This window comes from Anomaloglossus baeobatrachus, chromosome 12 (genome assembly GCF_048569485.1).
Source record: "Anomaloglossus baeobatrachus isolate aAnoBae1 chromosome 12, aAnoBae1.hap1, whole genome shotgun sequence".
NCBI lineage: Eukaryota > Metazoa > Chordata > Amphibia > Anura > Aromobatidae > Anomaloglossus > Anomaloglossus baeobatrachus.
In genome coordinates this window covers 30,887,856-30,902,940 of record NC_134364.1, presented here as the reverse complement: position 1 = coordinate 30,902,940, position 15,085 = coordinate 30,887,856, and the positions used below count along the sequence as shown (strand labels likewise).

At 51.2% G+C, this 15,085-nt stretch overlaps 1 protein-coding gene across 2 annotated transcripts in view; it reads right to left on the bottom strand.

Annotated features, from left to right (window-relative positions):
- The window catches only part of BAZ1A (bromodomain adjacent to zinc finger domain 1A), a 285,238-nt gene that overhangs the window by 105,072 nt on the left and 165,081 nt on the right, over window positions 1-15,085 (bottom strand). For both annotated transcript variants that reach the window (XM_075330124.1, XM_075330125.1), the window contains exon 16: window positions 6,587-6,694. In XM_075330124.1, coding sequence (XP_075186239.1) covers window positions 6,587-6,694 — 108 coding nt within the window. The remainder of the gene's footprint in view (window positions 1-6,586; window positions 6,695-15,085) is intronic.

Genomic DNA, 15,085 nt, shown 5'->3' with positions numbered 1-15,085 from the left:
GCAGCGGTGCGAGACACATAAATCCGGAGAGCACGCACCAGATCTAGAGTATGCAGCGCTTTCTCAAAGCGATGAACAGGGGCCGGACAGAAGGAAGGCAAGGAAATATCCTGGTTAAGGTGGAAGGGAGAGACCACCTTTGGAAGAAAGTCCGGGGTCGGACGGAGAACTACCTTGTCTTGGTGAAAAAACAAAAAAGGTGACTCCGAGGAGAGCGCAGCCAAATCAGAGACTCTCCTGAGAGCAGTTATGGCAACTAGAAAGGCCACCTTTTGAGAAAGACGATACAAAGAAACCTCCCTAAGGGGCTCGAAAGGGGGTTTCTGCAATACCGTGAGGACCAAGTTAAGGTCCCAGGGATCCAAGGGCCGCCGATAAGGCGGAATGATGTGAGACGCACCTTGCATGAAGGTGCGGACCTGAGCCAGCCGGGCGAGACGCCGCTGGAACAGCACTGATAGAGCTGAGACTTGTCCCTTGAGAGAGTTGAGGGACAGTCCTAGCTGCAGACCGGACTGTAAAAAAGACAGAAGGGTCGGCAACGAGAATGGCCAAGGAGAATGGCCGGAAGAGCGACACCAGGATAGGAAAATTTTCCAAGTCCTGTGATAGATCTTGACGGAGGAAGACTTACGGGCCCGAGTAATAGTGGAGATGACTTCACGAGGAATACCAGAAGCCGTCAAAATCCAGGACTCAAGAGCCACGCCGTCAATTTGAGTGCCGCAGAATTCGGGCGGAAAAACGGACCTTGCGAGAGCAGGTCTGGACGGTCCGGAAGATGCCACGGCATCTCCACGGACAGTTGGAGCAGGTCCGGATACCAAGCTCGCCTGGGCCAGTCCGGTGCAATGAGGATGACTCGACGGCCCTCCATTCTGATCTTGCGCAGGACTCTGGGCAAGAGAGCTAGAGGGGGAAACACGTAGGACAGACGAAACTGGGACCAGTCTTGAACCAGAGCGTCCGCGGCGAAGGTCTGAGGATCGTGGGAGCGAGCCACGTAAACCGGAATCTTGTTGTTGTGAAGGGATGCCATTAGGTCCATGTCCGGAGTGCCCCATTTGCGGCAGATTGACTGAAACACTGCCGGGTGCAGGGACCACTCGCCACCGTCCACGGATTGACGGCTTAGATAATCTGCCTCCCAGTTTTCTACGCCAGGGATGTGGACTGCGGATATGGTGGACTTGGAGTCCTCCGCCCATTGAAGAATGCGTTGGACCTCCAACATTGCCAGGCGGCTGCGTGTCCCGCCTTGGTGATTGATGTAGGCAACCGCTGTCGCGTTGTCTGACTGGACTCGAATGTGCCTGCCCGCCAACAGGTGGTGAAAGGCTAGGAGAGCTAGAAGCACAGCTCTGGTTTCCAGCACATTGATTGACAGGGCTGACTCGGACGGAGTCCAAGTGCCCTGTGCTCTGTGGTGGAGATGTACCGCTCCCCAGCCGGAAAGGCTGGCATCCGTGGTGAGAATCACCCAGGACGGAGTCAGGAAGGAGCGCCCTTGGGACAGGGAGAGGGGTCGAAGCCACCACTGAAGAGAGCTCCTGGTCCGTGGCGACAGAGCCACTAACCTCTGTAAGGAGGAAGGCCGCTTGTCCCAACAGCGGAGAATGTCCAGCTGCAGAGGACGCAGATGGAACTGGGCAAAGGGAACCGACTCCATGGAGGCCACCATTTGACCCAGCACCTGCATCAGACACCTGAGGGAATAACGGCGGGGCCTCAGGAGAGAGCGCAACGCTAGCCGGAGAGACTGCTGTTTGATTAAGGGCAACTTCACAAGTGCCGGCAAAGTCTCGAACTGCATCCCTAGGTACGTGAGACTCTGGGTCGGAGTCAGAGTGGATTTGGGAAGATTGACAATCCACCCGAATTGGGCTAGGGTGGCGAGAGTGAGCGAAACACTCCGCTGACAGTCTGCGCTGGATGTACCCTTGACCAGAAGGTCGTCCAGATAAGGAAGCACTGCTAACCCCTGGAGGTGCAGGACCGCAATCACTGCCGCCATGACCTTGGTGAATACCCGAGGGGCCGTGGCTAACCCGAAGGGGAGAGCCACGAATTGGAAATGATCCTCTCCTATCGCAAAACGTAACCAACGCTGATGTGACACTGCGATTGGCACATGTAGATAGGCATCTCTGATGTCGAGGGATGCCAGGAACTCCCCCTGGGTCATAGAGGCAATGACTGATCGCAGAGACTCCATGTGAAAATGCCGCACCCGGACATGCTTGTTGAGAAGCTTGAGATCCAGGATGGGCCGGAAGGTACCGTCCTTTTTTGGAACTAGGAAGAGATTTGAGTAAAAACCTCTGAACCGTTCCTGAGCGGGAACTGGTACAATCACTCCATTGGCCTGCAAGGACGCCACGGCCTGCGATAAGGCGGCGGCCTTGGAGCAGGGGGGAGTAGAGAGAAAAAAATCTGTTTGGAGGGCTGGAAGAGAATTCTATCCGGTAGCCGTGAGATATGATGTCTCTCACCCACTGATCGGAGACCTGCTTTAACCAAGCGTCAATAAAGTGGGAGAGCCTGCCACCGACTAAGGACGTGGCTGGAGCGGGCCGAGAGTCATGAGGAAGCTGCCTTAGTGGCAGAACCTCCTGCGGTCTTCTGCGGACGCGCTTTTGGACGCCAGTTGGATTTCTGATCCTTGGCTGAGTTAGCGGACAAGGCGAAAGGCTTAGAGGATGACCAGTTGGAGGAACGAAAGGAACGAAACCTCGATTGATTCCTACCCTGGGCGGGTTTCCTGGTCTTGGTTTGTGGCATGGAAGTACTCTTCCCGCCAGTAGCTTCTTTAATGATTTCATCCAGCTGTTCACCAAACAGCCGTGAACCAGCAAAAGGGAGCCCAGCAAGAAACTTCTTGGACGAAGCATCTGCCTTCCACTCTCGAAGCCACAAAATCCTGCGGATAACAAGAGAATTAGCTGAAGCCACCGCAGTGCGGTGAGCAGCCTCTAGCATGGCAGACATGGCATAAGATGAAAAGGCTGAAGCCTGAGCAGTTAAGGTAACCATCTCAGGCATAGATTCCTTGGTGAGGGAATGCATCTCCTCTAGAGAAGCAGAGATGGCTTTGAGAGCCCACACTGCTGCAAAAGTCGGGGAAAACGCGGCCCCCGCAGCTTCGTACACAGATTTGGCCAGAAGGTCAATCTGACGGTCAAAGGAATCCTTAAGTGAGGTGCCGTCAGCCACCGACACAACGGTCCGGGCTGAGAGCCTAGACACCGGAGGGTCTACCTTTGGGGAGTGAGACCACTCCTTGACCACCTCAGGTGGAAATGGAAACCGGTCATCAGCACCACGCTTTGGAAAGCGTTTGTCAGGGCAGGCCCTGGGTTTGGTCACAGCGGTCTGAAAACTAGAGTGGTTAAAGAACACACTCTTCACTCTCTTAGGCGAGGTAAACTGATGTTTTTCTGCCAAAGAGAGTTGCTCCTCTGATACTGTCGGATTGAGATCCAGCACAGAATTAATAGAAGCAATCAAATCACTAAGATCTGAGTCACCCTCAGAGAAATCGATGGGATACATAGCCTCCGAGCCCCCAGTGAGGGCATCCTCCTCATCTTGAGAGTCAGCTCTTGAGACAGAGCCGTGGGATGGGGAGGGGGAGGAAACCCTGCGCCTTCTCTTAGAAGGACAGGGTCTGGGATCAGATGATCAATCCTCCGTGAGCTCTGATGGACGGAGGTCAGAGGATAGGAGTCCTCTGTCAAGAGTATTAGAGACACCCTGAGAGGGAGGCTGATGCATATTCATCAAAGTCCTGGACAAAAGTCCCATGGACTCAGCAAATGACTGGGATATGGACCTAGAAAAGGACTCTACCCAGGCCGGGGGTTCAATCACAGGTGCAGCAGCAGCCTGAGAGACCACTGGGGGTGAGACTCCAGGCTGTGGCACCGCCAAGTTAGAGCAACCATCACAGTGTGGATAAATGCTCGGCTCAGGCAGCAGGAGCTTACATGCAGTGCATGCAGAATAAAGCTTTGGAGCCTTGCTCCTTGTGTGAGACATGCTGCTGGAGTGGGGGCTTTGCAGAGAATGAACCCCAGGGAGAATATACAGAGGTCCACAACCGGAGACCGGCTGTGGCTTACCAGACCGCTGAGCGCGGTGTTGTGTGCCCTCCAGATCCCGAAGCCCGGTCCCCCAGAGCGCAGCACCTCAGCAGAGATGCAGAATGCAGGATGTCCCAGAGCAGAGTGAACTCTGCCTGAGAAATGGAGGGGGCGGGACTAGGGGCGTTCCTATAAAAGAGCGGGAACTGGAGGGCTATAGAGACCTGCCGGGAAGGAGGGACGCCCCAGCAGTGGGGAGTGTCCCTCCCGTGTAGAACGGCCGCTGGGAGGAGCCGAACCTGTCCCTTTGCATGAGTGACATGCGAGGGCAGGAAAATGAAACTAGGCCTCCGGCGAAGCCGGGGCCTAAATTTAAGCGGCGAGGCCGACAAGCAGGCACCATCGGCGCGGTTCTCAGGCAAAAGCTGGAGAACCCGCCGGAAAAGTTAAAAACAATCACATACAGCATACTCTCCCCTTACAATAAAGAACCGGGACCCCCAACATAAACGTCTCAGGTACTTAGCTGCTGAGACGCAGGGCCATGTCCCTGGGGATGAGTGCTCCGGTCCAACAGAATCCTCAAGGGGCTGTGGATGGAGACCGGACTCCTGCCAGGCATGGAGACCGTGCTGGCTCCCACTTCAAGCCAGAGCCCAGAAGGGATGGTGAAGGAGCGCGGCATGTAAGGCTGCAGCCTTGTAAATCAACCTTAACAACACCGCCGACACAGTGGGGTGAGAAGGGACATGCCGGGAGTCCAGACATGGACCCGCTTTTCTTCAAACTCTTTCCAAAAGTCAAACAAATCAGATGAGAATGCATGTGTGGATGTATGCCTCCTGACACAAAGCGATAAACTGGCTAGGACTGGCTACCAGGGGGTGTATAAGCTCAGAGGGAGGAGCTACACTTTTAAGTAGTACTTTGTGTGTCCTCCGGAGGCAGAAGCTAAACACCCATGGTCTGGGTCTCCCAAAGAACGATAAAGAAATAACATTTGAGCTCTTCCAGAAACAGCATCACATCTGTCTCCAGGTTCTTGCGTTATTAAAAAGTCTGTCTGTTTCCTAAATGGAGCCAACATCATCCATGGACAGGTCCAGGTGTTCCTACTGAACTACCCATTTCAAGTTGTATGTTCCTTGGTGAAGTTTAACATCACTCACATTAGTTTTAAACAAACATTTATGACTTCTCCTCAAAAGTAGGCATTTTATTTTTGGAGAGACACCCTTTAAAATGTTCCTCAAGTCTCCAAAACAATCCTGAGAGGAAGGGAAATTGTTTAAACAGCTCTTTATAATCTGTCTGGACTCCTAAAAAAAGCCTGTGATACTTGCCCCCAAACATTGAGTGATACAAGGGTAAGGTCCAGCAGTGTTCATGGCATTGACACAAACTGCAATAAACTAAGGCTTCTTTTTGTTAATTTAATAAGCCATTGCATTATTCATTCAACATCCATTATACCTGCAACACTGAGGAGAAAATAAAAACTAAGTCATGTGGTTTTTCAAGTGAAATAGCAGCTTCCACTGTAATTATGGTGGCTTAGCACTGTCACTTTGCAGCGCTGGGGTCCTGGGTTCAAATCCCACCAAGGACAACATCTGCAAGGAGTTTGTATGTTCTCCTTGTGTTTGTGTGGGTCTCCTCCGGGTTTCTCCTCTTTCTTCCCACACTCCAAAAGCATACACATAGGAAATGTACCTTGTGAGCCCCAATGGGGACAGTGATGTTTATTTCTGTAAAGAGCTGAGGAATATGACGGCGCTGTAGAAGTATAATAGATAAATCAAATGATTGCGTAATGAACAGTTTGAAAAGCACAGTGGAAGCCGGCTGCTATGGGTTTTGTCCACATTGTAGCCACTTTGCTTAGCCTTAGGCTGGGGCCACACGGGGCACTAGTGCGATGCTCACATGACACTCGGCTCGCGCTGGCAGCACAGTGTCATGTTAGTATCCATGCGACTGAGGTCCGATCATGCAAGCGGACCTCCGCTGCGGGGGGCAGGCCGGCACTGCGAAGGGGAGGGAGGGATTTATCTCCCTCTCTCCTCCGTAGCCGGCTATTGCCATTCTCGCACTGCACTCGCGGTACACCGGTGTACTGCGAGTGCAGTGCAATTTTTTTTCTCGCCCCATAGACTTGAATGGGTGCGAGAGAAAGAGTCTCGCATTACAATCGCAGTATGCTGTGATTGTTTTCTCGGTCCGATTAGGCTAATATTGGTCCGAGTGGAATGCAATGTTTTATCACACTCCACTCGCACCGATTTTCTCGCAGTGTGGCTTAGGCCTTACAGTACTATTAAAACGTTCCCTTTATGTGTGACTGGTAGTCTGGTTTCACACAAAAATATACATTTAGGCAGTTAGGTGCGGTAAGGTCAGGAGACCCGGTGGTCAGTCTTCCAATTGATTGACGGTCAGTGTGAAACCGGCCTGAGTTTTTCTCCGAACTGAGCTTGCCAAGCATGAATATCAATGCTACTTACCGTGCAATTTTAGGTGAACTATTGCTCTCATCTTCTCTCAGTTTATCTTCTTTATCCTTAATCTTCAGCTCTAGTTCCTTCAGCTTCTCCTCTTTCCGCTTTCGAATTCTAAAAGAAGTTTATGTTTCATTAGTTATATTTAAGACTCCCATACATATCAATTAAAAAAAACCCATTTAGATACCAAAATGTTACCAAAACCTTCCATGATACTGCTGTAGCAAGCAGCATGTTATCCCAGATGACTTTCTTAGGAGCCAGTAAACTGTGCACTAGGGATTAAGTGTGAGTTTTAGAAGTGTACACCCATGGCATCCGGTGTCTCCCAATAAAACGTCCAAGAAACACAAACATCTACAATATCATAAGATCTCTTGAAGTTAAGGAAACCTCTTGTCCAACACAATTTTTGGTTAATCAGGAAATCGATGAGATTCCATGAGATTCTCAAATGTTCATTATACACTAGCCTTCTGGCTATTGAACCTACCACAACACTGAGGCTTCGATAGACCTGATTGATAAGGACATAAAAGAAGGTACTCAACCATCAGCATCTTGGTTACACACATCAGAACATGCCGTTCATTTCAACAAATTATAAACCTAGTTGACGAGGAGTTATTGTGTTCATGGATCATCACAATATCCTCAATGAGATCCACCACCGACTCTCAGATGATGACTCCAAGAAAAACACCACAAAGACTCAACCTTTTCTATCAGATAAAATCCAACAAAATCTATACATAGATATCTATCTTGTATCTTTCGCATTATAAGACGCACTTTTGTTCCCCCAAATTTGGGGCGGGGGGAGAGTAGGGGGTGCGTCTTATAATCCGAACATACGGATTGTATACTGCAGGGCCCAGGGGAGGTGGGGGCAGCTCTGGAGCAGTGCTGACGGCTGAGGCAGGCTGGTGGAGGCTGCAGGAGGCAGCGGGAGATCTCCTGCTCCAGCTCATATAATATGCACTGCCGCTGTCCATCACCGTGGTGCTGAAACCTCACTGCGGTGATGGGCTGGGGGAGCGGCGCATATTATATGTGCCTGCGCCCCCCTTTGATGGCTCATGCCCCTCCTCCCTCCTGTGTTAGATATGGCCTCCGTGCTGCTGCCCATCATAAAATAAAAAAGCTTTACTTACCTCCTCCAGCGCTGATCTCCCGGTGTCACCCTGCTGCCGCTGTGATCAGACACACAGAGAAGATGCAACTCTGCTGTGCCGATCACATGACCGGCACAGAGAAGCAGGAGGTGGAGGAGCTCAGCAGCACGGAGGGAGACACAAGGGAGAACAGCGCTGGAGAAGTAAAGAGTTTTTTAATTTTACTATGGGCAGCAGCATGGGGGCTATATCAAACAGGGGGAGAGTCTGCCATCCATAAGGGGGGGGAACGTGTGCCATCCATATGGGGGGGGGGGGGGGAAACGTGTGCCATCCATGGGGGGGGGGGGGGGGGAAACTTGTGCCATCCATAGGGGGGGGGGGGGGGAGAAGACGTGTGCCAGCAACTGGGGTCACGTGTGCCAGCAATTGGGGTCACGTGTGCCAGCAATTGGGGACACGTGTGCCAGCACAAGGGGGCTATATTCAATATAAGGAAGCCACATCAAGATTAAGGGGGCTAATTTTAGGATGGGGGGCTATGAGGGACATATACCCTATACGATTTGTTAGACGGACAATGGCATTATAAGAGGGACCCCATTTAACATTAAAATATTTTTTCTCTTTTCCTTCGCCAAATTTGGTGTGCATCTTATAATCAGGTGCGTCTCAAAGCAAAAAATACGGTATCTCTCTCTCTATCTCTGTGTCCCCTTTATTTCCAATCCATACCTGTTACTCCAGTCTTACATTCTCAAAATCCACAAATATCAAGAATAACCCTCCAGGACATACCATAGTCTGTCAGGTAGCCACATTCAATCAGTTCGCCTCTTTACATAACGTGAGTGGTAAAAGTGCTCAAAAGAATGAAGCATACGTACAAGCAAGTGCTTTTTATATAGTAGTGTATATATTCTCATTTTTACATTTATTGCTTGAGCACTTCTTCGTGCGGGTTATGGAGTGAACCCTCCTGAAAAAGATGCCATGTGTACGCATACACTAACACTATTTGTACCCAGTCTATTCAGTTATGCCTTGATCTTTACACATAGCATTACAAATATATAGATTTTTATTTAATATATTGAACCTTTTTTACCCCTATTAAAATTGATTAAAAGACAAAAAAAAACGGATTTTTGTGTACTCACCATAAAATCGTTTTCTCTTAGCCATCATTGGGGGACACAGGACCATGAGACCATGGGTGTTATGCTGCTTATCCATAGGAGGACACCAAGTAGATGCAAAGAGGTTAGCTCCTCCCCTGCAGTATACACCCCCTGGCCCAGCCAGGCTACTTCAGTTTTAGTACACAAGCAGTAGGAGAACAAGTAACAAAAAACGTAAGTGAATACTCATAACATAAAAGTACTGATACAGAAAAAAGCTAAGGCCCAACAGGGCAAAAGGGAGGGTGCTGTGTCCCCCAATGATGGCTAAGAAAATGATTTTACGGTGAGTACACAAAAATCAGTTTTTCTCTGACGCCTCATTGGGGGACACATGGGACGTCCTAAAGCAGTCCATAGGTGGGTAAACAAAAAACGACGCAACCCAAGGACTAGGAACCAGTCCCAGATAGTGGAGTACCTATCTCAGTAGGCGCTCCTGGCTATCGTTTGCAGAATTTTACTACCTAGGTTCGCCTCAGCCTGGGTATGGACTCAGTAATGCTTTGAAACAGTATGTAGGCAAGACAGGTCGCAGCCTTACACCTCTGTTCCACTGAAGCCTGATGTCTAATGGCCCAAGAGGCGCCAACTGCTCGCGTGGAATGAGTCCGCAGCCCACTAGGAATGGGCTTGAGTTGCAAGCGGTAGACCTGGATCGCAGAGCGAATCCAGCGATCCAGCGTTGCCTATGAAGCTGCCTCTCCTTTTTTAGGCCTTTCAAGATTGACGAACAAGGAGTATATGTTCCTAAAGGGGCTGTCCTGGGTACATAATATCTGAGAGCCCTCACAAGGTCTAGCGAATATAGAACCCTTTCCACCCTATGGACTGGGTGTGGACAAAAGGAAGGCAGAATAATGTCCTCGTTCATATGAAATGGGGAAGTAACCTTCAGAAGAAAATCCGGAAGGGGGCGTAGAACCACCTTGTCCTGATGAAAGATCAGAAAGGGTTCACGGCAAGAGAGTGCTGCCAGTTCCGAAACTTGTCTGATGGACGTAATCGCCACTAAGAATGTTACCTTCCAGGAAAGAAGAGCAAGAGAAGATTCCTTAAGAGGTTCAAAAGGGGACCTCTGGATACCGTCCAAAACGAGATTGAGGTCCCATGGGTCCAGCGACAGTTTATACAGGGAAACTAGATGGGAAACACCCTTGAGGAAAGTCTTGACTTGCAGATTGCAAGCTAGGCGGTATTGATAGAATACTGAGAGAGCTGAAACCTGCCCCTTAAGGGAGCTGAGGGCCAACCCCTTTGGCAACCTGACTGCAAAAATAAAAAATCAAGAATTCTGGGGATCGCCAGAGGCATAGGTTGGACTTTAGATTCCCTGCACTGGGAAAGGAAAGTTTTCCACGTACGGTGGTAAAAACGGGAGATGAAGGCCGGCTTTCGGGCACTGTACATGGTGGAGATGACTGCAGGAGAGAATCTCGCTCTTGTTAAAGTCCAGGAGGTCTCAATGGCCAGGCCGTCAGCTTCAGGGCTCTGGAGTTCTGATGAGAAATGGGCCCTTGGGTCAGCAGGTCTGGGATGCTTACGAGGCGCCATTAGCAATTGTACTAATTCAGCATACCAGGCGCACCTGGGCTAGTCCAGTGCTATTAGTATCACCGGGACTCCTTCTGCCTTGATCTTCCTGATTACTCGCGGCAGAAGGGGCAGAGGTGAAAAACATGTAAGGCAGACCCCAGCGAGTGCAGATGTGTGGAAACACTTCTGGGTGGAGAAACCACTCTCTGGCGGCCAGGCCTTGGTGACTTAGAAGGTCCGCCACCCAGTTCTCTACTCCCGGTATGTGCAACGCTGAAAACACAGACCCCTGTCGATTCGGCCCAGGTGAGGATCCTGAGGACCTCGAGATAAGCTGTCTTGCTGCTGGTACTTGCCTGCAGATTGATCTAGGCCACAGCTGTTGCATTGTCTAATTGGACCCGAATCAAACGACCTGCTAGCAGAAGGGGGGGAATGACCTGAGCGCGAGAAGATCGCGCTGATTTTCAGGATGATTTCTGGGAAGGGAAGACTCCTGGGGCGTCCAACGTCCCGAAGCAGAGTGGAGCCAGTACGCTGCTCCCCAGACTAAGAGGCTGGCGTCCGTGGTCAGGAGTAGCCAGTCCACTTGGGGGAGAAAAACTCCTTCTCGATATGGAAGAGGACTGAAGCCACCAGCAAGGCGCATACCTGACTGAAGGGGTCAGGTGAAAAGTTCGTCCAAGGAAAAAGGGGCTCTTGTCCCAGGCAGCAAGAAGCGCAAGCTGCAGTGGGCGGTGGTGTGGCTAAGCGAGTAGCACTGCCTCTATAGCCGCCACTATCCTACCTAGCACTCTCATACTGAAATCGTATGGAGCGAGAGGAGTAGTGTACCGCTTGTTTTAGAGCGGTCGCCTTGTCTTGAGGGGAAAATATCAAGCACCGAAGAGTGTCCAGGGAGATGCCCAGGGAGGTGACGGATTTTGACGGGACCGGGGATGATTTGACTGGAGTCAGAAGCCGCCCTAAGCGGGATAGGGTGCCCACATAAATCTGCACGCTGGTTGAGCCCTTGATGAGGAGGTCATCCAAGCAAGGCAGAACAGCCACTCTCCTGGCGTGAAGGGCACTAATGGCGGCCGCCATGACCATAGTTAAGACCCTTTGTGCTGTGGCAGAGCCGAGGGTAGGGCCACAAATGAATAAAAACAAGTCCTGAACCGCGAAGCGGAGGAACTTTTGGTGAGCTGGAGCGATGGGTATGTGCAGGTACGCGTCCCTGATAGCTAGGGAGGCAAGGAATTCTCCTTCGACCATAAAGGTAAAAATGGACCCTAGGAATTCCATTCTGAATCTCCTTACGTGCACGTTTGCTCAGGTGTTAGAGGTCCAGGATGGGACGAACTGACCCGTCCTTTTTTGAGGACCACGAGAGGTTGGAATAGAAGGCCTTGAACCTTTCGCCGTCCGGAACAGGTACCATCACCCCCGCCGTTTGGAGGGAGTGGATTGCTGAGGAGAAGGCCTCGTGATGTTTTGGAGCCTTTGGGTGGGGGGGGGGGGGTTGAGAGAAAAGACTGACCAGGGGATCGGGTCCAGAATTCAATGTGGTAACCGGAAGACACAAGGTATCACACCCATTTGTGGTCTGAGGCGGCGGCCCAGATGGAGGACGGCGAGACTCCTTGGTCTTTGTCTAGACTGCCCGGACGAGGTGGACTCGGGGAGGGCCGAGAAGGTCGGGCCCTGCGTGTCTAGTAAAAAAACATACTGGGCTAGAGTTGGGGGAGGGAGGTACTCTTTTCCTCCCATGGCGTCAGAAGCAAAGAGCCTGTCCAGACGATCGGCAAACCAACGGTCTGGAAAGGAGTACTGTGAGAGGCTTCTTAGAGACAGAGTCCGCTCTCCATTATCGGAACCAGAGGGCCTTACGAATGGCTATGGCATTTGAGGCGGCAATAACTGCGCAGGTAGCAGCGCCGAGGGAGGCCTGCATGAGGTACTCTGGCGCCGCAGCAATGTGAACTGTTACATCTGTGAGGGTCTGAGGGAAACTGGTAGTCCTGGTGCCTGTGCGACCCACACGGAAGGGGAGAGGGACCTGCAGCCTCAAGGCAGAGCGATCGAGCTGCTCCACTTGTCTGTCGGGTCCTTGAAGGAGGATCCATCAAGTAAAAGACAGGATGGTCCTTCAGGCAGGCGGAAGCCGGGTGAGGGTCCACCGAGGCCAGATCAGCCCAGCCTTTAGAGACAGCTAAGCCAAAGAGGTACCGGGACTCCATGAGTTTACAGATACCGAAGCGGCATCAAAAAATGTTTTGTTTTTTTTTTTTTGAGGTTTCTTTACCCTTTTAAAGGAGACCGCAGGGTCAGTAGTAGTGGATGGGAGATCTTCCACATGCAGAGTTTTGGTTAATTGCTGCAATAAGGGAGTTCATCGCAGCTTGATCGTTCGGCGAGGTTGAAACCAAGGAATCATCCCGGTACAAACATCATTCCCCTTCCTCCGGCTCCTCAGAGACCGCGGAACATGTGGGAGAACCCCATCTGTGTACCCAAGAGGGAGAACCATGGGGGTCATGCCCTTTTTCTGATCTGCAACCGGTGAAGCAGAGGGCTGATTCTTATCAGAAGGACCCTCTATAGGAGGTGTCATCAGGCTGCGTTCTGTCCAGGGGCCCCGAGGGGTGTGAGGATGATGTTGCATAGCCAGCACCAGGTTCTGGGAACGGTGCTCATTACGGGGGACTGGGAGCCGTAGGCTCTGGGCTGGCAGCGGTTGCTGCGGTGGTGGCGGGATGCATTAAAAGTCTTATAGTTGTTGCTGTAGTTGTGCAGGGCATAAAACATGTGACTGCAGCCTCTGGCTGATGAGCCACAAACTCTGATTGTAATGAGGTAGCAATGCTCTGCAGAGCTAATATGCAAGTGAGGCTATAAATCACCCAGACCCCTGATGACCACTCCCCCCCTCCTCCTGTGTCCCAGTTCCTGTGGGAAGAAGGAGGCCAGCTCTGAGAGACGCCCACAGGCTCTGATCATAACAAGAGGGAGCAATGCTCTGCAGATCCTGTGTGAGGAGGGTTACGCGCGCTTTTGTGAGGGGGCGTGGCTTATCGAGTGTCGTAGGGGACAGGGCTTAGCTCTGACAAGAAGGCATGAGAAAATATAATAAACAAAAAAAAAAAATGGTGGGAAGGGACTCCCCCTTCCCCCTCCAGCCCTGTACAACAATGGTGGACAGAAAAACCTCTATAAGTGTACCACGGCTGCACTGAGTCCTGGGAGCTGTCCCCTCCCCCCGCCACAGGTGGAATGCTTTGCAGGATTCTGCAATTAGCCCATGTGCATCCAGTCAGTGTGACCTTTGCTCCAATTCCTGTCTGCTGTGCCCGGTCACATAGCGTGTATCAACTCAGACCCTGCCAGAGGGAGTGAGGAAGTTTTTCATCTGCTGTGGAAAAGTCAGAAGGATTTCACCTCAGGTCCTATGGAGATGGCAGTCTGATGCCTGCTGCCTGGTCACACTGGTGCAGAGCATGTATCAACTAAGAGCGTGTAAGAGGGACTGAGGAAGTTTTCATCTGCTCTGGGCTCTGGAAAGAAGGGAATTTTGTTTACTTACCATAAATTCCTTTTCTTCTAGCTCTAATTGGGAGACCCAGACAATTGGGTGTATAGGCTATGCCTCCGGAGGCCGCACAAAGTACTACACTTAAAAGTGTTAGGCCCCTCCCCTTCTGCCAATACACCCCCCTGTGCTCCCACGGGCTGCTCAGTTTTGGTGCAAAAGCAAGAAGGAGGAAAGAAGGGAATTTTGTTACTTACCGTAAATTCCTTTTCTTCTAGCTCTTATTGGGAGACCCAGACGATTGGGTGTATAGCACTGCCTCCGGAGGCCACACAAAGCAATTACACTAAAAAGTGTAAGGCCCCTCCCCTTCTGGCTATACACCCCCAGTGGGATCACTGGCTCACCAGTTTTAGTGCAAAAGCAAGAAGGAGGAAAGCCAATAACTGGTTTAAACAAATTCACTCCGAGTAACATCGGAGAACTGAAAACCGTTCAACATGAACAACATGTGTACCCGCAAACAAACCAAAAATCCCGAAGGACAACAGGGCGGGTGCTGGGTCTCCCAATAAGAGCTAGAAGAAAAGGAATTTACGGTAAGTAACAAAATTCCATTCTTCTTCGGCGCTCTATTGGGAGACCCAGACGATTGGGACGTCCAAAAGCTGTCCCTGGGTGGGTAAAGAAATACCTCATGTTAGAGCTGCAAGACAGCCCTCCCCTACGGGGAGGCAACTGCCGCCTGCAGGACTCTTCTACCTAGGCTGGCGTCCGCCGAAGCATAGGTATGCACCTGATAATGTTTGGTGAAAGTGTGCAGACTCGACCAGGTAGCTGCCTGGCACACCTGTTGAGCCGTAGCCTGGTGTCGCAATGCCCAGGACGCACCCACGGCTCTGGTAGAATGGGCCTTCAGCCCTGATGGAACCTGAAGCCCCGCAGAACGGTAGGCTTCAAGAATTGGTTCTTTGATCCATCGAGCCAGGGTGGCCTTAGAAGCCTGCGACCCTTTGCGCTTACCAGCGACAAGGACAAAGAGTGCATCCGAACGGCGCAGGGGCGCTGTGCGGGAAATGTAGATTCTGAGTGCTCTCACCAGATCTAACAAATGTAAATCCTTCTCATACCGATGAACTGCATGAGGACAAAACGAAGG